This window comes from Aulostomus chinensis, chromosome 24, assembly GCF_037954235.1.
Source record: "Aulostomus chinensis isolate RoL2024-O1b breed Wild chromosome 24, RoL_Achi_v1.0, whole genome shotgun sequence".
NCBI classification, from domain to species: domain Eukaryota; kingdom Metazoa; phylum Chordata; class Actinopteri; order Syngnathiformes; family Aulostomidae; genus Aulostomus; species Aulostomus chinensis.
In genome coordinates, this window is record NC_141343.1 from 12,371,717 (window position 1) to 12,397,976 (window position 26,260).

General features: G+C 42.6%; 1 protein-coding gene and 1 long non-coding RNA gene across 4 annotated transcripts in view; both read right to left on the bottom strand.

Moving 5' to 3' along the window:
- The window catches only part of LOC147238759 (uncharacterized), a 65,267-nt gene extending 50,678 nt beyond the window's left edge, over positions 1-14,589 (bottom strand). For 2 of the 3 annotated variants that reach the window (XR_015111811.1, XR_015111810.1), the window contains exons 1-4: positions 13,889-14,589; positions 11,213-11,267; positions 10,188-10,329; positions 9,681-9,816 (exon numbers count right to left, since the gene is read on the bottom strand). This is a non-coding gene — a long non-coding RNA (uncharacterized LOC147238759). Of the gene's footprint in view, positions 1-7,704; positions 8,375-9,680; positions 9,817-10,187; positions 10,330-11,212; positions 11,268-13,888 lie in introns of those variants that run through there. The other variant, XR_015111812.1, reaches the window with a different exon arrangement.
- Positions 14,590-15,004: 415 nt separating this feature from the next.
- The window catches only part of LOC147238760 (uncharacterized), a 130,490-nt gene continuing 119,234 nt past the window's right edge, over positions 15,005-26,260 (bottom strand). The window contains exons 6-7 of the mRNA XM_086197357.1: positions 18,828-18,926; positions 15,005-15,650 (exon numbers count right to left, since the gene is read on the bottom strand). Coding sequence (XP_086053483.1) covers positions 15,610-15,650; positions 18,828-18,926 — 140 coding nt within the window. The 3' untranslated portion in view covers positions 15,005-15,609. The remainder of the gene's footprint in view (positions 15,651-18,827; positions 18,927-26,260) is intronic.

Below are 26,260 nucleotides of genomic sequence, written 5' to 3' on the forward strand. Positions count from 1 at the left end.
GTGGGGAATGGACACCCGAAAACTGTAATAAAAATCACCCAAAACCGATTAAAAACCGTAAAACTTCAGTGGCGGAATGACAGGGATTTAAAAAAAAAACTTTTTATTAAGAGAACAACTTCATGCACAAAATGGATGTACAGGCCACCACATGAATGCGACAAAGACGTTTGCAATCAAATATAGCTAAATTACATGGCCGCCCAAATATAGCAGGCTTCGGCTAGAGTTGGATAATTAACGTGGAGAAGAATTATTGCAAAACCGCGCCATTTATTTGTACAATTTGCTTGAATTGGTGATGATTAATTTGCAAGATCAAAATCCGCTGAGGGAATGGAATTTTTTCTCTTTTTCATTTGGGGTCTTCAGGCATCTTCAGCTTGGTTGTTTTCACCTGGAAAGAAAACTCTTTCTTGAACACAGTCCCTCAGATGTTTGACAGATTCTCTGGCAAGACAGCAACTTTCTGGCAGCAACTGCCAAAAACTGCCCCCCCCCCCCCCCCCAATCCTGCAGTCTACTAACTCTCCGCCTTCATTGCGATTCGGGGTCGTACCGTATAGAGACTGACCCGTGCATCGGCGTGTGGATTTCATTTGTTGTTCCTATTTATAAAATTACCAAAAACAAGTGAAAACACACCCTCAATACTCCAGAGAAAAATGTACGCCATTGCCGGATGCAGTACGTCAGAGTAAAGCCTCCCAAGTTTCAGGTCAAGTCCTCAACAAGAGTGAACTCCTGTAATGACCCGCGATGCCGCAGCAGCCCCAGTCTGCATCCAGGAGAGGAAATGATGCGGCGTGTTTAACCGGCGGAGACTAAATTAAAAGCGATGATTTCCCCGTCGACTGCTCCCTGAAAGCAGCTTCTCTTTACGATGAACATGTCATTTCTTTCATAAAAGCCTTGTGTATGTTTTTTTTTTTTTTATTTTAATCTCCCACCCGTCTGTCACTTCCTCCCCAGCTTCGTCTGTTGCTGCAGATTTACTCTGCTTTCTTTCTCTCTGTCCAGTTTATTCGCCAGGAACAATAAAAACACTGCATTTCTGGTAATGACTTTGACACAGGGATTTGCACAGCAGTGCAAATTGATCCGCAGTTATAAACTTAGTGTTGTATCACTTTGTGCATCTGCACAGCAGCTTTAGAGAGGGATGAAAGGACATTATGAAGAGTTTGCTTGGGATCATCTTCTGATCTAAATGCAAATTTAAGGCGGGTGTGAAAGCGTAGAGGAAGTTATTACCTACATGGGTGGCTTTAATGAACAGCTCACGGTGTTCGAGGCAAATACCAAAGTGGAGGATTGCATCCATATGATTAAGATGATTAATTACTCTTTTAAATGTATTCATGTTTTGTTTTTTTTTTCTTACATCAACCTCGAGCAATCACAGGAGACGTGTGCAAAACCTGCGACGCTACTTAGCCATGTAATCAGTACAGCTGTAGTGATGCTAATGTTGAAGCTAATATGAATAGCTTTGCAAGATCAAGCATTAAAACAAATCCCCCCCCCCCATTTCTTTTTTCATAAAAAAGGGAGTTTATCCTCATATCTCTATTTAAATACCTACAATTTGTGTCTCTCCTTGGCAATCATTTCCAGCTACGGTCCACAAGCCACACTGATGTGACATCACTTAAAGTTAAACTTAAAAAACACACTCGGAAATAAAAAGTCACTTTTTTTTTTTTTTTTTTTTTTATAAGAGGTGGGGGGAGAAAAACTGAGTGAGTGAAATGAAAGCAATTTTTACCTCTTTTGAAATGTAAATGAGCAGTGATTTCCTGAACACCCTTTTTGAAGAAATCATATTATTAAGAATCAGGTGTCGCTATGCAGCCACCATTGATACGGAGTTCATAATCTTAAATGAAATATATTTCTCCCTCTTGCAATTTCTTTACCCTTTTCACTTCTGCCTAAGTGGAGAACAGGCTTTGTGTGAAAAGGTCATACGGCTTTCACGGAGCTCAAACTCACCTGCTGACAGGCGAATGTCATCACTTTCCTTTAAACTTAGTAACGATTCTTTTTTTTTTTTTTTTTAACAAATATCCATGCAATAAAACCTGGTAATGTGCTGTTTTAGTATTAAAAGACTTATGAGACTTAAACACTGTAGTATTGTTGTGTTTTCAGAGTAAAATGATCACCAAGAACAGAAGTTAGTTATTGGATTGTTCAAACATGGAAGTAGAACAGCAGTCACCGTCCATGTCACAGTCCATCCATCCATCCATTTCCTGCCGCTTATTCCTGTTAAGGGTCGCGGGGCGGGGCTTGAGCCTATCCCAGCGGCTACAGGCGAGAGGCGGGGTTCACCCTGGACAGGTCGCCAATCCATCACAGGGCCAACACATAGAGACAGACAACCATTCACACTCACAGTCACACCTACGGTCAATTTAGAGTATCAATCAGCCTCGTCCCCTCTTGATGTCTTTGGACTGTGGGAGGAAGCTGGAGTACCAGAGAGAACCCACACAGGGAGAACATGGAGACTCACACAGAAAGATCCCGTGCCTGAGCCGGGACTGGAACCTGGAACCTTCTTGCTGTGAGGCGACAGTGCTGACCACTGCACCACCGTGCCACCGACATGTCACAGTCCATCTGCTATAGGTACATTTTAGACGTGCACCTCTGCACGAATCTCTCGGAAATCTTACTTACCAACTCTATGGGGAGTTTCCCATGATCCCACTGGTGCTGACTGTCTCACTCAGTTTATTTTGGGCACAAGAAGTAACGTCTCTGTTACAAAGCTACATAATAATGTGCAACAGGGACTTTCTGACCAGGCTGGAGGAGCTTGTCAGGGAGGCCTTTTTGGCCCAAATGGTGACATAAGTAGGTTAAGGCCATTTTCTTTCATTCACTATGTTTCTGGTTATGTGTGGGCTGCTTCTCATTATGAAGCTTAAAAAAAAAAAAAAAAAGAGAGAGAGAGAGAGAGCAAAATCAGGCAAATTCTGTCACTGGTGGCTCCCATCATGCTGTGAATATATCTGCCCGGAGACAGGAGGTCAAAATTTCCAAAGGACCAAATTGGTTCTGTTGTGCGTTGAGGAGCAATTCGGTCAAAAATGATAATAATCGATAATTATGAATGTAATTATTGGTTATTAAATAAAATTACTAATTCATATTAAGTATTAATTATTCGGGGAACCACCCTGATTAGTTCAGGGAAACTAAAATGTTGACCAAGTTTGGGAAAAATTATCAGTCTCAAACAGAGTTTATCCTCTAAACAGTCAATATTCGGTAATATCAACTAAATAGGGTTGACTCTGGTCTTAGAAGGGTGACATCTGAGCGCTGGCTATCACTTAAGACACGTGACCACAGTTTTGTACACAAAAGAGACTACGACTTCTCTCTTATAAATAAAAGTATTTATTAAACGCAATGCATCAATCGATCAGCAACACGTTGGTATAACGGTTCTAGCTAACCAAAAGATACAAAGTGATAACGTGTGTGTGTGTGAGTGAGGGAGTGTGTGTGTGTGTGTGTGTGTGTGTGAAAGAGAGAAGGAGGAGGGGAGGGTGGAACCTGGTTGCCTCGCGACCAGTTAGCAGCGGCTAACAGCGGAGGCTAACAGCTGAGGTTAGCTAGCCGCTAGTTAGCACCGTGGAGGTATAAAACGTGGAGCGGTCAGTTAGCAAGCCGAACGGCTTAGCGAAAGAGAGAGAGAGAAAGATAGATAGAGGAAAAGACAGAAGCAAACCCAAAAATGTGTGTTAACACACTTGTGCAGGCTTGTGCAGAATCAATAACATGTAGCACCTTCTTGAAATGTTACAGTTATTAACAACCAACATTAGTCGTTACGACGTAATGCCATATAGTAGTGTCTGCTGTTTACAGGACTTCCGTCACAAAAACAGTGCATTCATAGACACTATATAAACACAACTAAGCTCTTTCTCTGCCCAGAAATTCCTAGTTCGGGGAATCCTTACTCGGTCGGTAAGGTATTCAATCTCCGTTGGTCCGGGTCGCGTGTCCGGCTCGGTTCAGAAGTTCGCAGAAACAGCGGCGGGCAGCCTGCATGGATCTGCAGAAGTCGACCGGTGGAGGGGTGAAAAAGCTTGGCCGAGCTTTCGTTCACCAGGGAACCAGTTCAAGCGGGTAGCGTGGCTCAGCGGTGTCTTGCCTGGATGAGTGGACGGGGGGGAGAGGTATCTGCTTGCGGAGTTCTCGCCGTCGCTGTACTGCCAGGCCAAGGTGCCATGAGGCCGAGTCTTCTTTGCTCGGTACTTTTATCTGGTACGGCCAGTGATGTCACTCCCTGTGGCACGCACTGGCTCTCAGCCAATGGTGGCGTGGCACGTGAACTTCCGGTCAAGTGGGGCGCGAGTTTTGGGGGGGTCAGTGGCTAGAGATGATCCCCCTTTTTACGACCCTTTGTTTTAAGAGCGTGTGGTCACTCCTAATGCAGGCTTCAGAAAGGGGTGTTAGGCCTCAAAGGCCGACAGTCCTTTCTTCAGATGGATTAATTGTCAAATCTCTGAATTAATCTGTTCTCCTGGTTGTGTAGGCCCAACAGCTCCCAGTTCCTGTGGCCCGAATGAACCAAAAGAGGGTAACAAATATAGGTGCTGTGAAATTGTTCCTTTGTTCTAACAGGTCCCACTTTTTTTTTTAAACAATACCTGCATTCTTCTTCTAGGGGCGGTGTGGCTCGGAGGTAGAGCGGCCGTCTAGCAATCAAAGGGTCGTTGGTTCAACCTCACTTCCCCCGGTGACCATGTCCAAGTGTCCTTGAGCAAGATACTGAACCCCTAATTGCTCCTGATGTCCCTGCAACGGACCGGTGACCTGTCCAGGGTGAACCCCGCCTCTCACCCAATGTCAGTTGGGATAGGCTCCACCCCCTGACCCTTAACAGATAAGCAGTATAGAAAATGGATGGATGGATGGGTGGATGGATGTTCTTCCTCTGTGGTCACTGGATCCTGAAGAAACACCACCAATGTCATGACCTCCGTAGCCTCACAGACGCAACTGATTCAGCCAACTCCTTCGCCGGCTGGTCACCCATCAACCCATCATTCACCTCAACACAATATTCACCTAACCTAATTTGCCGCCATGCTGAGTTGCTTTGCGTGCTTCAAATAACGACAGGTGAAACTGTTACTTTTATACACCCAAAAAGCTCAGACCAGAGCTTGCAAATATGGAGGAGAGAGTGCAATGCTGTGAAGCAGACCTGTCACAGCTGTAGCTGCCAGCGCTTCCAGTCACACGCATGTCAGGCTGTATGACCTAGGCTGCGGCGTCTGGTACTAGGCTACAAATAAGGAATGGCGTCACTTTAAGACAGAAATACAAAAAGGGGCTTTAAACAATAAGGTCTCTGAGTGAGTCCTTTCACTGATTCTGGACATAGACAAATGCACAGCATCTCTAGCATTCTCGTTCATCATGAGAACAGTTCAAATAATTACGTTCCCTACGAACACGTGGAAAAATAGGGCTGAGGCTCAAAAAATACTAGATTTTTTTCTCTTGAAAGCCAAGCTGCAGGACAAGATAAATTAATGTTACATTCAAGACCAAACCAAACGCGAGGCTTATTAATCATTGATCTCTCAAATATTTTATATCTGCTGTCTGGTATGGGTTTGTTCCTCAGTCGTGATTTGTGCTACGTCAGCCAGCATTGATTTGTTTGCCAGGGCTTAGCATGGTTCTGGAAAACCTCAGTGCAGGGTAAAACTAAACCTGTATAATACCATAGCCCTGCAAGCCTACTTTTACTGAATTGTTTGAGAGAATTGTTGATTCATTCTAATGGTTGTTTAAGAGGCTGTAATTTGCGGTGCTGCTGAGCTGTAAATATACAGGAGGAGACCGTTATACTAGGCCCTGCAACTGCTGCCACCTCGTGTGCCGTCTCAAACCTGCCAATCTCAGTGAATCAAAGCTCACTTAAATCCCAGTTTAACCCTCAGGTGTATGGTAAGCCTTCGTAAAAGTCACAGAGTGCTGCTTCTACTATAAATACTTACAATTTGTAGCTGTTTTAAAACGTGTCTAGATCGAAGCTCATTGCTTTTTCCTGTGACCTCCATTCCAGCTTTTTCCTTTCCTCACTACCACATGCAATGTTTCATGCCGGTTCTGAATTGTGTCAGCCCATTATATTTTTCCTCCTCCGGAGAAGAGGTGTGTTTTTTTTTTTTTTTTTCCAGGGGAAAGGAAGAGTGTTTTGTGTGCTGTAGTCTGCTGAACCCAGGTAGTTGGCTGGGAACACCATGTGCTTGCTGAGCACCGCTACCGTCTGGCACTGATGCTAGCAGGTATTGATTTGAGCCTTCCAAACTTCTTCAGTTCCTTCTCAAGTATTACATGAAAATACACACACACACACACACACACACATATATATATATGTATATGTATATATGTGTGTGTGTGTGTGTGTGAGCACATTCAACCACTCAGCTATTAGAAATTAAAACAGACTCGCTGTTTTTTTTCCCCTGCAAGCAAACATCCAAATGAAGCCCCGTACAAATCTCAAAGTATGTAAAGTATGTCATTAGCTGGATTATTCATGAGGGTTGTTCTTCAGTCCAAAGCAATGAAATAAAAGTATTTCAGATTGTAAAATCAAACATGTGGGCTTTATACCAGCGACTGAACATCAAGCTGAAAGGTAGGCCTATAAGGGAGTGTCTGCTCGCCTTTATCACTAATGGGCCCCAATCTGCAGCGCTTAGACTGAATATGAATGTACCTCTGGTGAATTATTAATGTTCTGGTGCGCTTCGTATTCTGCCTTGCACTTCCAGAGGTGATCCACCTCCCACGCGGATTGGAAGCTGTCACCCATAATTGGAGAAATCACGACAGCACGGAGTTAAGTGCTCCACAGTCCCCGAGTGAAGAATCTGACTGCAGCACCAAGAGGTGGGAACATGTGTCTATATGGGTTTTCATGCAGCTTTTCTGCCTCTTTTGTAACTTTCTACCTGGAGGCTAGAGTCCTTCAGGTGTTTTGAACCTGAGGTGACCAAACGGTCTTAATTATCTCAAGAAACATCAATTCTTAAGAAATGAAAATCAACAAGAAAGTAGTTGCTTGGCTACTAAAAGTCTTCAACCAAACTCACTATAAAAAGAAAAATAAATGCAATTCTTCACAAAGCTCAGAAATTTAATGGGTTTTTCCTTGGGCCATATTGACCCCCCCAAACTCTGGTGAAAATTGGCTGCATAATTTTTGTGCACTTTTGCTAACAGCCAAACAACGACATTGATCACATGACCTTCTCGGCCAAGGTAATAAAAGGGAGCTTTATTTATTCATTTTTTTACGCAGTTGCATTTTGTCTTCGTCTCTCTTGCATACAGGGAGAGCTAGCAGTGTACAATTAGCTTGAAGCTAAAGATGAATGACAGCTTACAACAGCGAAACTGTCCAAAAAGACCTGTTTACAAACTCTCCAGCACATCATCCGCTGTAAGCCACAGCTTCCTTATGCGGCTGGATGCTCAGTACACACCACAAACACTTTGATTTGAGCTGAAGGCACAACTGTGAACAAGCACAAGTTAATTGGTTCAACTGCATATGCCAGCTGTTAGTGCTCCGCGCAACCACGAATAGGTGCCACACCTGAAATATTATCATTTGGTTTTGTTTCAGCTCAAACTAAAGTGTTTGTGGATTACTGAGCATATGGTTTGACAACTTTTTTTCTGGTATTTCGCTGCTTTTACTGTCACCCCAGAGTCACCAACAGCTTCAAACTGAATGTATGTGGCTGGAAAAAGAAAAAAAAAAAAAAAGTGGTGCACGATTGCAAAATGCCTCCATGAACTCAAGACATCCATTTGTGAGTACTTGAAAGGCAAAGTACACTTTTTGAGTGAAGTATCACTTTAATGTTCAGAAATACTTCCAGATCAAGATAAGCTGAAATGACTTTCATTGTGACCTTTGACCCTGACCATTCCGCCTCCATTTCGCTGATCCCGTCCCATAAATCATGTGAGATGAACTGCATCTGATGAACAACATGGTAATACCACAGAAGGCACCCTTCATGAAGACTGCGTGGCACATTTTTCTGACAGAGTGACAACTCTGTGCAAGGCGTGTGGATCCGGGGTCCTTCAGAGAGCCCAGGGCACCATCAAACCGACAGCTCATAGTACACATAGACCCCTGTGTCCTGAAGACAGAGGCTATGTTGTTGGCACAGTATGGAGTTTTGGTTGTCCTATTGCCCTTAAACAATGGGATCTGTCACTTCTCATGACAGGAGCAAGATTGCAACGTTCCATCCTGGACCAACTCTTGCGTCTATGATCCACGGTCAAGCCGAGCCCTGTCTATCTGTCAAAGAAAACCACGTTGATTGGAAGAGACAAAGCTCATGTTGATGCAAGTTCAGGCCGGTACAGGTCACGTATGAACCGGTGACAAGGTCAAGAGTTGAAATCTGTCTGGGGTGTCGCTCTGGGAGCAGAGAAGCAGCGCTCTCAAAGCGATAAGTGAAGCTCGATGCGGTGAGTGTTGTCTACATTTGATAAGAATCCAAAACTGGGGCACGGATTTTGCGACGCCTCACAGGAGTACACACTTTTGTCAAGAGGGATCCTGTGCAGCTCCACAATTGGAACTTAATCACTGTAATCCATTCATTGGATTAGGGTGCTTCGTGACAAACTATCTGTGTGAGAAGGTGCCTCTGTGTTAAATTTAAAGTTCCAGAATTGACTTATTTTGCAGGCGTTTATAAATTATCAGTATCCTTTTTAAGCATATGCTCGAATTTGGCTGCACTTAAATCTGGTACGTACAACTTCCTACCAATTATATATTAAAACCCCTCTATATCAGTACACACAGTAGATTTATGAAGCAAACACATCAACCCTAAAGGCAAACAATGCATTTCATTTCCTCTTTTAGGTGAATGAGAAAAGGTGCAATATTTCAACAGATCTAAGAGATAAAGATGCTACGCTGCCTCTGAAATGCAAATTCCATGGACATGAAAAGGAAATGAAAAAAGTGTGACACTATCTGCTGGGTAAACAATGAGAATATATGCAACCGTAAGCGTGATAATTGCGTGAAAATATGAGCAGGTTGGACACTGTTTATGATATAGGATGTTCTTCAATATTCACACAGGATCCATGTTAATTTATATGTTTACAGCAAAGAAGCCAATTTAAGACCATAGCCCACCGCTGGTTGAGTAGTCTGAAAGTATTTTAATCGCTACCCTGTCAAGTTGGCATTTCGATAAAAGGCAACGCGTGGAAGTTCAACGCCTGCCTTTGCAGACTTTAAAAGGACTTTAATATGAAAAAAGAAATTCGCAACTGAGTTCAAGGTGAATACGGCCAGAAAAGTATTTTTATTTCACTGAAGTTGACCTTCTGGATATAAAAATGGCATTTCATGTTAAAATTTGGTCATCGTGAATGAGCAGAAATGGATGAGCACTTTGACTTTTAACACGCAAAATCTACAAGCTAAGGCTCTTTAAACCAACTACCAAGTTTTTTTTCCCCTACAACTGGTGTGCCTTTAAAATTGTTTACAAGTTAGTGCTATTTTTTTTTTTACAGTATACCACAAAACCCAGTTGTCCTGAATTTAAATGAACAAGGAAAAGCAGTGTACTCACAAAAGTATGTCCGCCTCCAGAAAGGTAGGCGCTTGGGTTGGTATGCCCCCTCAGAACCGTCGGCAGTAAAACTCTGTTCCAGTTCACCTTTTTTCCGCAAGTGGCGTTTTGGGATTTTGGCCTTTTGAACATCAGCCTGAAATTCAAAGAGCATGAAAGAAGAATGGACAGCTTCTTCAAGTTCGTCTCTTTGTCCAAAAGCTCCTCGTTATTGCCTTAGTTTTGCCCACCATGACGTGAACCCCTTTGATTGTTTGCTGGCCGTTTGACTGTTGAGTTAAACACTGCAGTCGATCCCACGGATCACATCACGTGAACCAACTTCCTGGTCCTCCCCCCCGCCCCTCCTCAACTGTGATTGGACGACTGGGTAAGTGGCAGTGACTACCACTGCGTTTCACCCAAAGAGGATTCACTGTCAAAATTTCGTGAATTTACACAAACCAGCCTCTTGCCCTCTGTGGTTCAGTCTTTACCTCGTCCAAAGCAAGGACAAGATGCAAGTACCTTGTGCCAACATTATTCCCTCTGCAGGCAGTCCGTGTCGTATCAACCGAACTCTGCACCTCCGAAGCGTTTTCAAACACTGGGAGCCTGCCATTTCTGGTTGGGGAAAACACGCTTCAGTGGACACAGCCTAAATTCAGAACTGGTGACAAGAAACACAAACATTTTACTCTCAATCAGTCAAAATGCTGCTCTTTCCCTATTGCGTTATATCTCATTGGACATTTGACTGCTTGTGCGTGAAACAATATCCCCCAAACACAGCGGCCAACATACATCAGCGATATGGACAAGGACACATTCTAAAAATGTAAATGTATGATGTGTTATGTAAACACTTGCTGAAACAAGTATTTCTGCCAGTACAACATAATTATTCACCACTGAAGGTATTTGAATACAAAATAAGTCACATTTATAACTTTGAGGCCCAGCAAGAAAAGCAAATATGGAGTACTTGTGGGCAACGTTATATCTCTATTACCTCGGGTTTGTCGGATGATGAGTTACCGAATAATTCATGCAGTTCTTGGCTCTTTAATAAAATGAGTGTGCTCATACGGGAAATTCCTATCTCTTTTTTCGCTGGTTATGTTTAAAAATGCTTCTAAATTACTGTTGTGTGTGAAGTCGTGGAGGCAATGGGGTTGTGTGGAAACCTCCAATTAGGTGATTCACGTACAATATTTTTCTGTGTATCGAGAATTGTGAAAAGCATCAGATAATTTGACAAGGATATGCTCATTTAGGAACATATCCAAGCTGTGAGCGACAAGTGGGGATGTTCACGTCGTACGTATTCCTGATTCTGATTTTATAAGCTGAAGCCGATCCAGTGAAGTCGTTGTTTAACGACTGTATTTTCATTCAACCTCCACCTGTGTACCCCTGTGTACCTCAGCTGATGGTGCTAGAACCACCAATGGCTACGCAAGAACTGCTATCAGTCATGCCGGCTACTGGTGTCATGTTCCCAGAAGACCTTGTAGGACTTTCAGAGGATAGTAGAGATTTTTCAGGTGTACCTCTTGACTCCCTCAGGGGTGCACCAGGTGGGAGTCACAGGCGTCGGGTGCGTGCCTATGGGAAGCACAAGTATAAATTAGGGTTAGCGCTCTTGTTTTATATTGGATGAAAACTTGACTTGTTGTATGTAATATTAGCTGGACCTGAGTGAACTAGACGTGGAATTCCAATACTTTTGGACACGAGAACTTTTCAGACAGAAGACATCCTACATTCTAAATTCATTATGGTTTGGCTTATTGCATTCAAGCTACGACGCCGTTTATTTTTGTCCTTGGCACAGACGCTCACCTAATTTAAGCGTTTCTGTCACATGTACACAGAGTCAGGCGTCGTATTGCGCGTCGCGCCTTCGATCAAAAGTAGCGAGGTAGCTGTGCGGACGATGGACGTAACAGTCGCAACCCAAGGGACACGGATCCTGTAAATTTCCGATGGGATCTTTATGCACCAATGATGGCTTCTACCATGTAATGTCCAAAACAAACAAATGGTTTTACAGCAGTTTATAATGGATTCTGATGCAGTTGCTGTGAGTTTTTTTTTTAACTTAAAAAGCTACTATGAATACTTATAAAACGGTGTCACCCTGCTTTGTAGGAACAAAGACAAGTCTGAACGTTGTCCTGCCGCCTCTTCCTCTCCTCTGTAATAGATTCAAATGAATTCAGCCTCGCCAAGAGCAACTGACAGAGTTAAGTTATTTGTGCTGGGCCGACACTCCTGTTCCGCTCATCTTTATACAAATTCAATTTCAATTTGAAAAGCAGGCTCAGTGTTATTGCACATTTGTCAAAACATCAACATTAGTATGAATAGTCCAGTGGGGGAGGCTCTGGCATGTGGCTTATGATGGTTGTTTCCCTGAGGAGAATCAGATCGAGCATTGTTAATGTCTCCCACACACCTTGGGTTTGGAACTGGGTATTAATTCTTACAAACCAGCACACAATGGCCCCAGTATATGCCATTTTAGTCTATTGTACAGTAGGAGTGTACCATTTTTAGTCCTGTACAATCAGTCCCCCATTGTTCACACATGTGAATCACAGGATCTATTTGTCTCTTCATTTGTCTGTTCACTCAGCAAACGCTTTTTCCGATACAATACAATAAATATATTGCATGCTCAAAATGAAACATATATATATATATATATATATATAAATATAAATATATATATATAAAAAGATGGCAATAAATAAAACAGCAGCAAGCAAAGCTCACAGTGTAGGAGGACAAATAGAAGGCTGGGAGATGAGATGAATAAAGGGAAGTGGTGGCAAAGGGGTCCCAGGGCAGCGTGCTTATTAGCTCAGGGTCACTAACACTAAAGGTTCCATCACCCGTGGGCTGCGAGTGTGGGAGAGGTAAAGTGTAGGTGTAAGGCTGCTAGAGGTTGCGGATTTCTTTTTTTTTGTCTTCTATCAAGTGCAAATAAAGATGCTGGAAGGGCCAGACAAGTGTTTGTCAGCGATTTTTTGCCTTTCTGGCAGATGAGAAAAGAAGAATACATAAAAGGGGTGATGAAGACTGGAACATTAGCATTGGTTCTGATTCACCAACTGATCTTGGCAAACTGACACCCCCCCCCACACACACACTTTCATCCTTGACAGTCTCTTTCTTGCTCCCGAGTGAATTCCAGTTTTTGCCCATGTCAGCAGAGAGGGAGGCTTTGGTTTGGTGGTGAGTCAAACCAAACCTGGCTCTCGAGTTGTAGTTTATCTGTAGGAGGTTGAATTTTTATTAGTTCCCTGGAAGTCAAAGAACAGTAGGCGAAGCGATAGAAACCAATATCCACTTTCTTTCTAGGACACTTTACTGTTTAATGCCGCTAAGGAGAGTGATGGGAACAGTTAGCTTAGCTTTGCATAAAGATGGAAGCAGGGAACACTGCAAGTTCGTTTCTCCTTGGAAATCCACAAAGGGGGAGGGTTAATCAAACTGTCATTTAAAGAAGAAAAAAAACGCCTCCTCACCATTGATGAGATTTCCTAGCAATCCTTTTGTTTTGTTATTTACTGGTCAATAACTCTGACACAATTAGCTTAGCTTAGCATAAAGACTGGAAGCACGGAAACTTCAAGTTTCAGCTTATAAATCCACAAATTGCTACGGTCAGTCGAACAAGAAAAACATTTCCTCGCTGCTGATGAGATTTTCCAGCAATCCTTTTGTTGTGAGTCCATAAAACAAGTTACTTACATGGTTGGCTTAGTTTGGTTTAAAGAGTGGAAGGGGGAAAAAGGCAAGTTTCAGCTTGGAAAACCATAAAATATATAAACTGTCATTTAAAGAAGAAAAATGCTTCTTTTTATCGAGATAGTCCTTTTTCTTTCACCTGCCCCCCTTAAAAAAACAAGGAAGATCTTTTATCTTAGCATAGCAAGATGGAAAGCAGTGAAAATAGTCATTCATGTCATACTTTTATTGAAAAAGAAATAACCCTCCTCATAACATTGATGAAATATTCTAGAAATCCATTTTTTTTCCCTCCCCACTGGTTCCAAAACAAGGAGCAGCGGATCTGCAGACTGAGATGGTATAGTTAGCTTAGCTTAGCTTAGCTTAGCTTATCGGAAAGATTGACAAATTTCGGATGCACATGTGGCTGCACAAGCCTGAATCTTGTGGATGAGCTTTCTGAATCTGAGGAGCTGGGCTTTGCACACCTCCAGGGTTGCTGCTGTTGCCTGCTGCACCTGATCAGTACCTCAGCAGGCCCACCTCGCGCACAGCACAACTTCTCTCTGCAAGGTGGCCTGCTCACTTCGGCGGGGGTGACGGGAGTATGATAGGATGATTGCTGCTCCCGCTGTGGCTTTTTTCAAGTCACCATATGGAAGTGAGCACAAGGAAAGCACAGAACCGTAAATATGAAATCAATTAACTGCTTGAAAATGACTGCCTGGACAAAGATGTTAATTTTCAGGGGTATTTTTTTTAATATAGTGATGTTGATGAAAGCAGCAACAGTCAAGAATTTTTACAAAAGAATGAATGCGGCTAGAATAACATGTTTATTAATGTGTAATACTTTTTTTTATATATTCATTGTTCATTCTTACAGCAAAATATTCAGAGGATCTTGAGAAATTAGCAAATATGATCAAAAATGCTGGCGGTTGTGTGCAATTTAAAAAGAACATTCTAGCGGAGAAATTAATTAGCTTTGGAGGAGCTGCGAGTCTTTTTATTTGGATGGACAGAAAACAATAACTCCTGCTTGGTTGGAAGTTCAACTAATTGCCTCCAACATCTCGTTCCATATTTAATGAATACACCCAGGAAGTGGCGGCGATGTCAGTCAGTCAGTCGGACCATCTGCCGCTCACAGTGGAGCAGAGCAAGAGCAAAATGTCTCTAGCTTCTATTGGTCGTAAGGAGCTATCAGGTCTGAATGGGTGCATTAATGATGGAGGTGTAAAAGGCATATTACATTATTAATTAAATTAAATGAATACATAATTTATTATGTATTTGTATTTTTTTTTTTTTTTTTTTAGCTCCTAACATCCTGAAAGCCAAATTTTTCAATCTTAATATTCAAAAACTCACATTTCCAGGTTGGATGAACAGATTGCAAAAACGGAAGAACAGACCAAACCCACCGAGAGTTTCTGGCTTTACAGTTCTCAGCTTCTCCGCACCATTCAGAATTTATTTGTCAAAAAGGCTTCCTGTTCTGCCTTCCGTGTGCATTGCTGTCTAGACTTCATCTTACTCCTCCAACACAGAGCCAGTCAGGGTCAAAGTAAACGTAACACGAACCAAGTATGATTTAGTTCAGGGTAAATCACAGCCTGTTCCTGTCAGTGCTGCATTTTGAGCTCCTCTGTACATCCAGAACATCGTCGCGTACAAGCCTGTCAGGTGTAACTGTTCAACACTTGAAGTTTCATGACAGCGGACCGACGGTCACGACTTAATCAGTAAATACTTCCTGGAACGTCCGCCTCTCGGTCAATAGAGTGCCATCAGGGGGATGTATTTTGTTGGTCAACCCAGTCGCTAGCATCACCAATGTGGGTTTTTCCGTTGGATTTTGAATTATTGCCCAAAGTAAGATCTGTTGCAAGTATAAACTTGTGAGATTTTAATCTTTTGTTCAGCAAGATTCAAATGAAGGCAAATTTGATTATTTTTGAGGCGTAACATGCTAATTTTTCAAGCTAACGTTATGCTACGAACAAACTACCCTACGAACACGCGTCTTGGATGTCACCAACACCAGCTTTGCATTTCTTCTGTTTTTGTTTTGTTTTTTTAAACGTGATGATGTTTCCTATCCATGAAAACACTTCAGAATTCACAAGTGCGATATTTGCCCACCTTTTATGATTCCATAGAACAAAATCCATCAAACCTAAACCTTAGAGACTGTCCTCAGTCTTCAGTCCGTCCTCAGGGTAACGTCCCCAACGTGTGACATCACTGAGCCAAAAGAGAGAGTTGAGTAACAACAAGCACAAAACTTTTGAGTCTGATTTCCCCCCAAATCCACTCCACTGCCACAATGAATCAGGAGTGTGCTCTGTAATATGAATGAGAAAAAGCTTATTTTACACATAAACAAATAAAAATCACAAGCCAAAATTGTGTTTGTCCCTTCATTTGTTGGAGTATTTTATTTCTATGATTAGCAAACAGAGGCAGATGGTGTCGGGTGTTTATCTTTCTTCTGTCTGCCTCTTTTTTTTTTTTTTTTTTTTTTTTTTTACTAGTAAAAGAAAAATGATGACGAAATAAATAATACAATGAAATATTTAGGCCTCAATGATCTCTCCCATCTGACTCGATTGTTTTTTTTTCTCCAGTTTCTTGAATCTCTAAAAATGGATAGTTTTGATTGCACAGTAGGACAAGTCCACAACAAAATCTCACTTTTAATGGAAATCTGGCTGGATGGCAATGACGCACATCATCAAAGAGGCCCACTAATCTGACGTCTGCGGCGTTGAAAGGCTGAAACCGAAGTTATGGTCAACCGGGCGTATTTTGTTTATTTCGTGTGGGGACCTGTGTGATTTAAGGTGGGTAAACACTGCGGATAGCCGTAGGTAACGGCCCCGTGCACTGGCGTGGCCCTTCAAATCAGAGACCGACGATTTATCAACAAATCTGTGCAGCTGCTTCAGACGGCTGCAGGGATTAGAAGAGGTTTTCGCAACAGATTGTGTGTCAGTTACTCAAATTAATTCATAGGTAAAGGCAGATTGCTCTTATTTATATTTATATTTTATGTTACTTTTTTCTTTGCCGATTCAAGGTTGGAGACTTAATTTATGCATTTTAAGTAGTACTCTGTTATTGCTGCACATCTTGTTTACAGAATCGCCAGATGGGCACCTGAGTGATGATGTTTAAGACTCGTTTTGCAACAAAATACCAACGACTTGTTTGGAATGAACTTCCCACCTGTGCCCACCTGCAGTCTGTGCCGGATGCATAAGTACGGCACAGATGGGGAAGTGAATTTCAAGGTGTGGGAAGTCTTTTAAAACATCCTCTTGCACCATGGAAAACTCCATACATTATACAACTGATGCCACATACCCAGTGCTTGATGCGGGCCACCTATATGAGGCACCGGTACCAGCACTTCTCATAAGCAGCTATAAACTGCAGGAGCACTGAACAAACTGGTGCCACGCATGACAACGTCAACATGCGCTAATATTCCACTATTATTCCGGATTGTGCCTTCATTCTGTGAATGAAAATATTCAGACTAAACTGTTTACATGGCTACGGAAAATGAAGAGTCCACCAATAATCCTGTTTGGCTGAGTAAAGTTTATTGTGTTTCCCTCCTTTGTGGTTAAAGCACCACACAGTATTTATGTAGTCCTATAGTCTGGGCTTGGAATGGACTGCAATTTTATTCCATCTGTCTCAGCCCTGGACCTGGCAGAGTTGAGACTTTATGTCAAGACTGCAGCAGCGGTGACATTATTAAATGGTCTGTGTATTGTTTGATTGGATGTAAAAACACCTCAGATCCAACTATCAATCAACATCTGATTCCTCTGTTATTACACTCGGCTTCACGAACCACGAAGATTTATGCTATGTTTTGTTTTTTAAAAAGAAGAAGAAAAAAAATCTCTCCATAGTGGGTAAATATCGCAATGGGAGCCTTACTGAGACTGTCTTCTTGCCCTGGCTTTAGCTCAGCGTTGCCCTGCTTCAGCAAGATCGGCCAAAATGAGGCCCACATCAGAACCACAAGTGTTAAACGTGGCTCAGATGAGGCTCAAATGTGGCTGCTATCTGGGTAGCCTCAGTCTTGGCTCGCCCTCTTTTGTCTTTACCTCACAAGGTCTCGGTCTTGTTACATTCTGGTCTCGGACATGATTCGGTCTTGATTTAGGTGGTCTTTACTACAACACTACATACAATGAGACTTCACAATTATAGTTTCTGCTTCAGTTTCATCATGAGAGGAAATGCATTTAAGTGATATACGATTTTTTGCTCACTTCGTAATGCAATGCTTAATAACTAACAAGTCTTTGAATGCCTGTTAGCTACATGGTAGCATCACGTTACAGTCGTAGCGCATTTATGCATCTGGTTGTCATAAAGGCAAGAGGCCATGTTCCCAAAGGTCATGAACTGGTGTAAAAACTCAAGAGGCATATTTGTAATGTGCTGTATACTAGGAGTGTAATGATTCATCTACCACATTGGTGTATCGATTTATATTCCTATGATCCAACTACATCGATCTGTGCTCGGCAAGTTGGCCTTCCAGACTACATATATCGATCTAACATCGTTTTAAAAAGTAATAAACCAGTTGTATCGTTTAAGCAGAATGTATATATATATATATATATATATATATATATATGTATATGTATATATGTGTGTGTGTGTGTGTGTTTTCTGGTACTTTAAAGACGTTAAATGTTACTCAGTTTGGTCTACCTGTTGGTGATGTCATCGTCATGCACCAGCAGCAGTGTGAACTTTCAGTACAAAAAAAACCTAGCATGGCGGTTGACAAAGGAGAAGCCAGCGAGCGAAAAATAATCAAGCCACAAATTGCGGTCCAGTGTATGGAAACGTTTTGGTTTTTGCACAGACTGAGCTGTTCTGAATAAGTCGCTTGCTGGTTGTAGGAAATGCAAAAGCCAAGTAAAATACCGCAGCAACACGTCAGGTCTCTCCAACCATCTACAAAGGCGCCATGGGATTTCAAACAACGCCGAGGCACCTCTTGCAGTGTTCCCCCAGCAGCAGCAGCGCTAGTTCGCTCTGCCCAAGCTTCAGGCCTGGCCTGCATGTCTATCCAGGTATTTATTTCGCAGTCACACCGGTAGAAGTTTTGGCTAAAAAGTTATTGAATCGATATCAAGTCACTGAATCGTTTCGGGTCGTATCGTTCTAAATGGCCCAATATCATCCTTGAATCGTGTCGGTTACCACCAATCTAAAACAAATCGAATAGTTGGTAAAACTTGTCGTTACACCCCTACTGTATACAATTATTCGAAGAATGCTCCTAAAACCCAAGTAATATTGCAATATCCAATATCCCAATTGGAAATTCCTGAATTCGGGAAAAAATCCAATGCATGTAAAAGTGCTCTGTTGATGATATACCTGTAATACACATCAGTCCGAGAAAAATGTGTGTTCTTTCCCCAGAGCCAGTGAGTCCACCTTCAACCTCAACAAAATTCTCCAGCCAGGTCTGGAATACTAAAAAAAAAAGAAAAAAAAAAAGAAGAATTTGTTTTACATTTTTCACAGCATGGTACATCTGTGAGATTCATTTAAATGTATTTGTATGTGTGTGTGTGTGTGTGTGTGAGAGAGAGAGAGAGAAAAAAATAATTTCTTTCAACAGCTGCCATACTTCCAAGCCTTGAGAAGGTGTAAAGTTGCTAAATCAAAGTCTTGCAGGTGCAAAATTGAATCTTAAATGTAAATTGATTTGGAGATCAAATATTCTCCAACCCCTCTATCATTTTAATCAGGCCGAGTCGAGACACTGGCAGAGCGGAGAAGTGATTGAAATTCTGGATTCACCAAATGCATCTTCCTTGATTAAGGGTGTGTGTGTGTGTGTGTGTGTGTGTGTGTGTGTGTGTGTGTGTGTGTGTGTGGTGTTAAGGTGGGGGAGCTAAGCCACTGTCACACTTCTTGGACAGGTTGGAGAGAGTAAAAACTCAGGATAGTCACCTGAATCAAAAACCACTTAGAAATCAAAGAAAGAAAATCAAGCACATTGGATTTTAAGAACTGGATTAAAAAAAAAAACAAAAAACAACATTAAATCAAAAAAAAATACAAAAAGACAAATTGTGTTTACTGACTTATTTGAAGGACTTTGAATTAAGTCTCTCAAATGACAAAAACTGAACACTTGAATAAGGACATTTGCAGCCATTGTTCCTTTGACAAAACCAATGGTGTTTAGTGAGATGGAAATTGGAGATGTTGTGGCAATTAAAACGCCATTGTTTTTTTTTGTTTTTTTAATGTTTTTTCAGGATATTTGCAGCCTTTTCCTAGGGCGACAAAAACGGCTTCAAATCTGCTGACATCTTACCCAACCCTGCCACATACGGTGCCAGAACAGTGCAGGAGGTTTGCCTGGTTACAGCCGAAACAGAACATTCGGGACACGTTTAAGACGTGGACTCGGTTCTTCCCTTGCCCCTCTCTGCCTCCTTTACCCTCTTTTTTTCAACCCTACGGATCATTCGGAGCACCTGAAAAGGGGAGTGGGCGTTTAGAAGGTGTTCGCACATTGAATCAAGGCCGCTCATCCACAGTCCGCCCAGGTAATTACCCCGTACGACTCGTTGCTATCTCCCCCCAACACCCCTTTTTACCCAAGAACAGATTACACACTTGGGAATGACCTGCCCTACTTTTTATGCTACATTGAACTCTTAACAAATTAGAAGAGGGTCATCCGTGGGCAGCTAATTGCAAGAAGCATATGGTGTATTAACTCGTAATCAAGATTAAATCACACATTTCTGACTTATATCTGGCTTCCGTCAGCGACTCCCATCACTCTCATCTCTAGAGGACTATTCTCTTTTTCAAAGGGACGGCATGAAGGAGCAAACATAAATCTGGCTGTTCTCATTCGGTCTTCATAGTTATTTTAACCCCTGAAAAGTACCGTACATACATGATCTACGTATGATGAGCCAGGAGCTTGATGTGGCGACATTTGCAGTCACTCTATCTGATGATTAGTCAGTCATTTTTGTCACCAGAACCACAAAAGAAGTTTGTGATTTTCAGCCATTTTCTTGGAGACCAAAGCCAGGTGTGTAAAGCAAGATGTCCAGCCATTTTGGTAAAATTACCTGGGCGTTTAATATGCAGACATTTTTCTGGCAAAAACCACCTCCATCACGGCTTTAGCTTTCCCAACGTCTTCCTTCATCACAGCGACAAAAGCACATGTTTTGGTGAGACTTTGGGAGATTTGCAGCAGTTTTCCGGCTGACAGAAGCTGGTGTTTAGAGCAGGGCTGTTGATGGTGTTTTTCTGGTGAGCTTGGAACAAGACTTCGGGACGCTAACAGATGTTTTGATAAAGACAGTGGGGTGTTTTTGGTGTGACAGTGGGAGATTTGCAGGCCTTTTTGGTTAAAAGAAGGATGCGAGACATTGGGAGATTTGCAGGCCTTTTCCTGGCAGCAAACCCGGATGTTTGTGACGAGACATCAGGACATTTGGAGGCATTGACCACAGCGTTGTCGCGAAATTTAGCTTATGTTACTGATGATGAAGGAATGTACAGCATTTTGATGGAGGCTGTCACTGCAGAGGTGCGCACAGGGCCGCTGATCGCTTGTGCTAGTCTAGCGGATATTTGTGCGACTGTGCAGGAAAACAGTTAAGCACAATTTTTCATGAAATATCCAAGAAATCCTGAGAAATCGAGTGTTACACAGCTTCGCTTTCAGACCATTCAGAAGCTTGTCAGAGTCGACTGATTTAAAACTGAAATGAAAAAGGAAATGTGTCAAAACCGTCATTTGAGGCCCTTGTCATCTCCAGTTCGGCGCAACAACAATGAATGAATTAATCACGTGTTCTAAATCTCTCATGATTCTCGGTGCTCGGGCTAATTGTTTCACAAAGATGATTTTTAAAGAGACTGTTGACATAAATGAATAGACGAGCAATTACAGGTTTCTTGGGAACGGCAGATGGAGGCAGAATCAAAGTGGCTGTAAACTGTGAGGGCTCAGCAGAATTTATGAGGAGAAACTGATGCAAATATGCCTGAACAATGGGGGGTTTCTGTTTCAAGCCTTCTGTTGTACAGGAGAACCCAACTGATTAATTGTGGACGCACTATTTTGTTGAACTTGCAAAATTACTGTAAATGAAAGGAAAAAAAGTTGCTGTGAACGGAAATATACTCTAGAAGAGACTTTTAAAAGCACAAACGAGGTCCACAGTCAACAGATAATATTGATTTCTGCCCTGCAGGAGGTGCCATCAATAGCCGGAGCAAAGGCCGCACTTCACGCGCACTATGTGACCCTTCAGAGACATCCACACTTACCAGTCTCGCAGTTTTGAGTCTGACCTCTTTTTGTAAAACATAATGCCAATACTCAAAAGGCCTTGCCATTCACACTGGCCTTTAAGTGGCCTTTCTCTCCTTTTCTTCATCCCTTCAGTCAAAAAATAAGCTCAACCAAGTGGCGAGGACACGACGTGTGTGTCATTTGGGGGGATGGCTCAGTCAAGAGAGTTTGCGTTGTTTGCGAGTAATCGGATGAGATGTGCAAGGAGGTCAACACTCAAAAGGTGAAGTCAGAGAAAGACGAGCAAGAGGCTGAAGGACCCCCGCCAACACTAAACCTGACATTTCCCTTCTCGGCGCCTACCAGCAACAATTAGGCTGGAAATTGTTTTTAGCTAATTAGGATTAAACACCTCGTGTGGAGCCAGAAAGTCACAACTCAACTGGATGCATTTTACTCTGTGTTTAAGAGTTTAGCATTTAAATCCTGAAAATGCAAACACACAAGTACAGTCAGCTCCACTCTACTCCCTCCTGACCTCAATTTGTAAGCACAGCTCCGATTTTTATTTGCCTGTAGGCAGCTGCTTATCAAACCTTCCTGAACCAAAAGGTTACGAACCTGACAGAGTGCTGCAAGAATGACTGATTTCTGTTGGCCAACATGGAGGTTAGCATGGGCTCCTTGGACTGAAAGGCAGAGATGCTAACTAGTGCTGCTACAGTGCTACAACATTCTGTGGACGGCAAAGTAAGAATTTCATTGTACAGGGAAACCTGTTTCCATACGGTGCATATGACAATAAACACTTTGAATCTTGAATCTACAGGTACACTGCAGATATCACCACGACTAGCTTAGCGCTCTCTGTTTTTTGATGATGTTCAGGACAACCTCTGCGGTCATGGTGAGCTACTTAGTATGATAATGGACGCTCTGGAATTCAGAAATAAGTAGTGGTTAGCAATTAGCTTCAAGCTAACGGCTACACAAGGCTTGTGTTGTCCGACCTCTAACGTCACCGAGAAGTGACACAGTTGTGAAAAAACAAAACGTTTGTGAATACAAGACCCCTGACGGCGAGTAACTGAAAGGTACACGACACTTTTCGGGTTTACTATCACTTTGAGGGCGAGGGAATTTCTGTGGAAACTTAAAAGCGCATCGTTTTTTTCAACTGTAATTAGCGCACCTGCCCTAAATGACAAACAGGCTTCATTTAAAAAGCGCCTAGACTTCACACTCACACACACACAAACGCGTGTGCCATTGTTCCATATATCTTTGTCAGGAGTTTCATTGACGTGATGCATCCCATAGCCCCGTACCCTAACCATCACAACTACATGCCTGACCTCTGAACCCTAACATAACCCAATTCTAAACCTGAGTCGGTCAAACAAGCCTTGACCTCCAAACAACACTTTGAAGTTGTCGTCCAAAAATATCCTCACTTGGTTCAAAATGTGTTCTCACCATGTAGCAAGCACAAGAACACACACACACACACTTGCCATGTAAGCCCATCAGGACCATATAAAAGCTGCTTCAATGTAATAACCTACACGAAAATGTTTAGTTTTGAAAAGACAAAAACATGGGAGAAACAATCCCACAACTTTACTCCCTTTAATTGAGTACCAGGGATCAATTTTCTCCACTTGCTTCGCCACTCGGGCGTCTCTGACTGGAACACAGCACTTCTGAAGCACTTGTCCTCAACAGCCCGTAACCCCAGATAAACTGATTCACATTTATCTCATCACCTCACACCGCTGGTGATTCTTAAGGGACAGGTGAGCACGCTCTTGCTGCTCCACTGGGTTCTAACCTGTGGCTCCAGCTGTGACAATATTTCTGCCGCTCCAGTCTTCACGTTACCTCCTCTCCCCCCCCCCCCCCCTTTCGCGCCGCTCTTCACTCTGCTCCTGTGGCGGAACCGTCAGGTCCTTGTTGCTAGGCAACTGCTGTCTTAAGATTTTCCCAGTAGAGTTTTGAAGGTAATAAAACAATGCCCCAAGACAAACAGCAACTGGAACCGGAAAGGCCTTAGGGAGAGCAGGAGGAAGAGAATAAAAAAAGAGAGATAGTAGCTAGTTCATCCAAAGCCCTCTTTTGGTTTGAATTAGAAAACACAAGTTATTAATAGCTCCAAACTTATTTAGTTCAGCAGAGGGAGGGCGAGAAAACACAAAGGAACTGACTCCATGAAATTCACTCTTCAGTCCTGCTCCTTAAATTGAAATCTTATGGCACAATGACTGAGCATCCAAGCTGAGAAACAGCTGTCTTCTTCAAGGTTACTGAGCCCCAAGGTTATGCAAACATATGGTGATGTATTACTTCAATCTCCGTCTATTGATACACAGCCGCACTCGCCTCGATTACAGTTATAGGGTGTCTCTGTGTGAGTTTTGATTGACATCTGTCAGTCTGATATGTTCTCCCGTGACCTTGCAGAGGATGGTCAGCTTTCTTTTTTTTCTTTTTGTGATTCTCCTAATGGAACAGCTCACAACTTTGCCTCGGAAATCAATGCGAGTGTGGATGCACACACAAATGATTTGTCAAGCTGATTTGATTGGAAGTTTCTACTCCCTGTGAAATCAATGCAACACAAACAAAACATTTGGCGACAGCTCCTCTGGCACACCGAATTATGGCAAGGCATCCGGGAGATGAAAACTTTTGTTTCATTCACTGTTTGCCTTTCTCCTCATCCAACTTGTGTAGGAGATAGAACATCAAAGACGAGCTCTTACCAATACAAGGAATAAACGACTCCCGCATGGTTTGGTTTGGATTTTGTCGGTTTTCCTCATAGCGCACTCCTGAGTGACACAAGACAGCTGAGAGAATCACTCCGTTACGTTTTCCCACATGGAAAAAGGAAAATGGTAGACAAATTTGAAGAAATTATTCCAAAGTGTTGCGGACATTAATGTAAGGTAACAGTGACCTTGACCGTTGACCACCTACATCTTTGCAGTTCATCCTTGAGTCCCAGTGGATGTTCGTGCCACATTTGAAGGAATTCCTAGGGGCCGTTACAGAGCTTTAAGTTTCATGTTCGGAGACGCTGACCTTTGAGCACCAAAATCTTTTCAATTGATCTTTTTAAGTCCCAGTGGATGTCAGTGCCGAATCTGGACAAAGTCCTTCAAAGCATTCCGAAGATATCAGGTTCATGTGAATTGACCTTGACGTTTGACCTTTGATGATCATTTCATCTTTCAGTCCCAGTGGACATTTGTGCCAAATTTCAAAACATTTCTCAGAGGAGTTCCTGAGATACCCCACACCGGTTAGATGAAAGTAATGTTGTCCGCCAAAATCTTTGAAATTCATCCCTGGGCCCCCGTGGATGTTGATGCCAAATTTCAATAAATTCCCACAAGACGTTCCAGAGGTATCGCATTCCCACCAGGCGACCTTTGACCACCCAAAACTTTTCAGTTCATCCCAAAGTCCCAGTGGACTTGATGTCAAACCTGCAGACGTCCCCTCAAGGCTTCCCAGTGGTATCACATTAGTAAGACACCAGCAGGCCTCCCACTTCAGTCATTATTGCATTGTGTAGTTTCAATCTGTGCGACTGTTGTCAGAGTTGCTGGGTGGAACTGGCGAGAAGCCCCTCACTCATCAAAATGTAAATATCTTTCCTGGAGGGTGAATCTCAAGACGCTAAATTGAAAGATGATGAATGCACAGGTTATTTTTTGATGCTTGTGATGTGCCGCAGCGCTAACATTAATTAAAAAGTCACATAAATAAATTAAAGTAAATAGGAATAGAATGGAGGGGGGAGGAAAGGTGGATTAAAAGGTACGGGAGAAAAGTGTCTTTGTAATAGCATGCTGCCGATAGCCACGGTAGCGCTTCACACGTACCAGGTGAAGGCTTGATTACATGGTGCTATGACAAACGCAGTACGAGCCTCGTGGTATCTGGCTGTCAATCACGGGACACGCTCGCAGACATGACAGCCGTGTCCTTTGACCGTCAAGTATATCTGCCTATCTGGCGGAGTGTGCAATCAGTGCATGACAGCACATTGTATTCTGTGAGAAGACAGATTTATTAGACAGGGATGGGGGAAGGATCAATATTTGGTTTTTTGCTTCGTATTAACAGTGAAGAGTGTTTGGAAATGCACTTGGTTTCAGTTTTGCTGAACAACTCCTCAGCTCCCAGTGGGTGTCTTGTGGTACTTTGATTGACAAAGTTGCTGCCCCCTACCCATCCCGGAGCAGCGGCAACCAGAAGACTCGCTTCACTTACACAGCTGAGGAATTTCAGGACGAGATGATTGAGGCAGTAGAAGCCAAGTTCACCAAATTAGCCTCTAAATGCACTTCTTTGTTAACGTGATCGACAGCGTATTGACATCTACAGACGGGGAGGCGACAACATCGAGCCTGTCTTTTTGAGATCATCACTGTTGCACAGATACGTTTGCTAGCAAGACAATGAGAAGACTACAACTGTGTTGATCGGAAACTAGCAAAGACAACTGTTGCTCGCTACT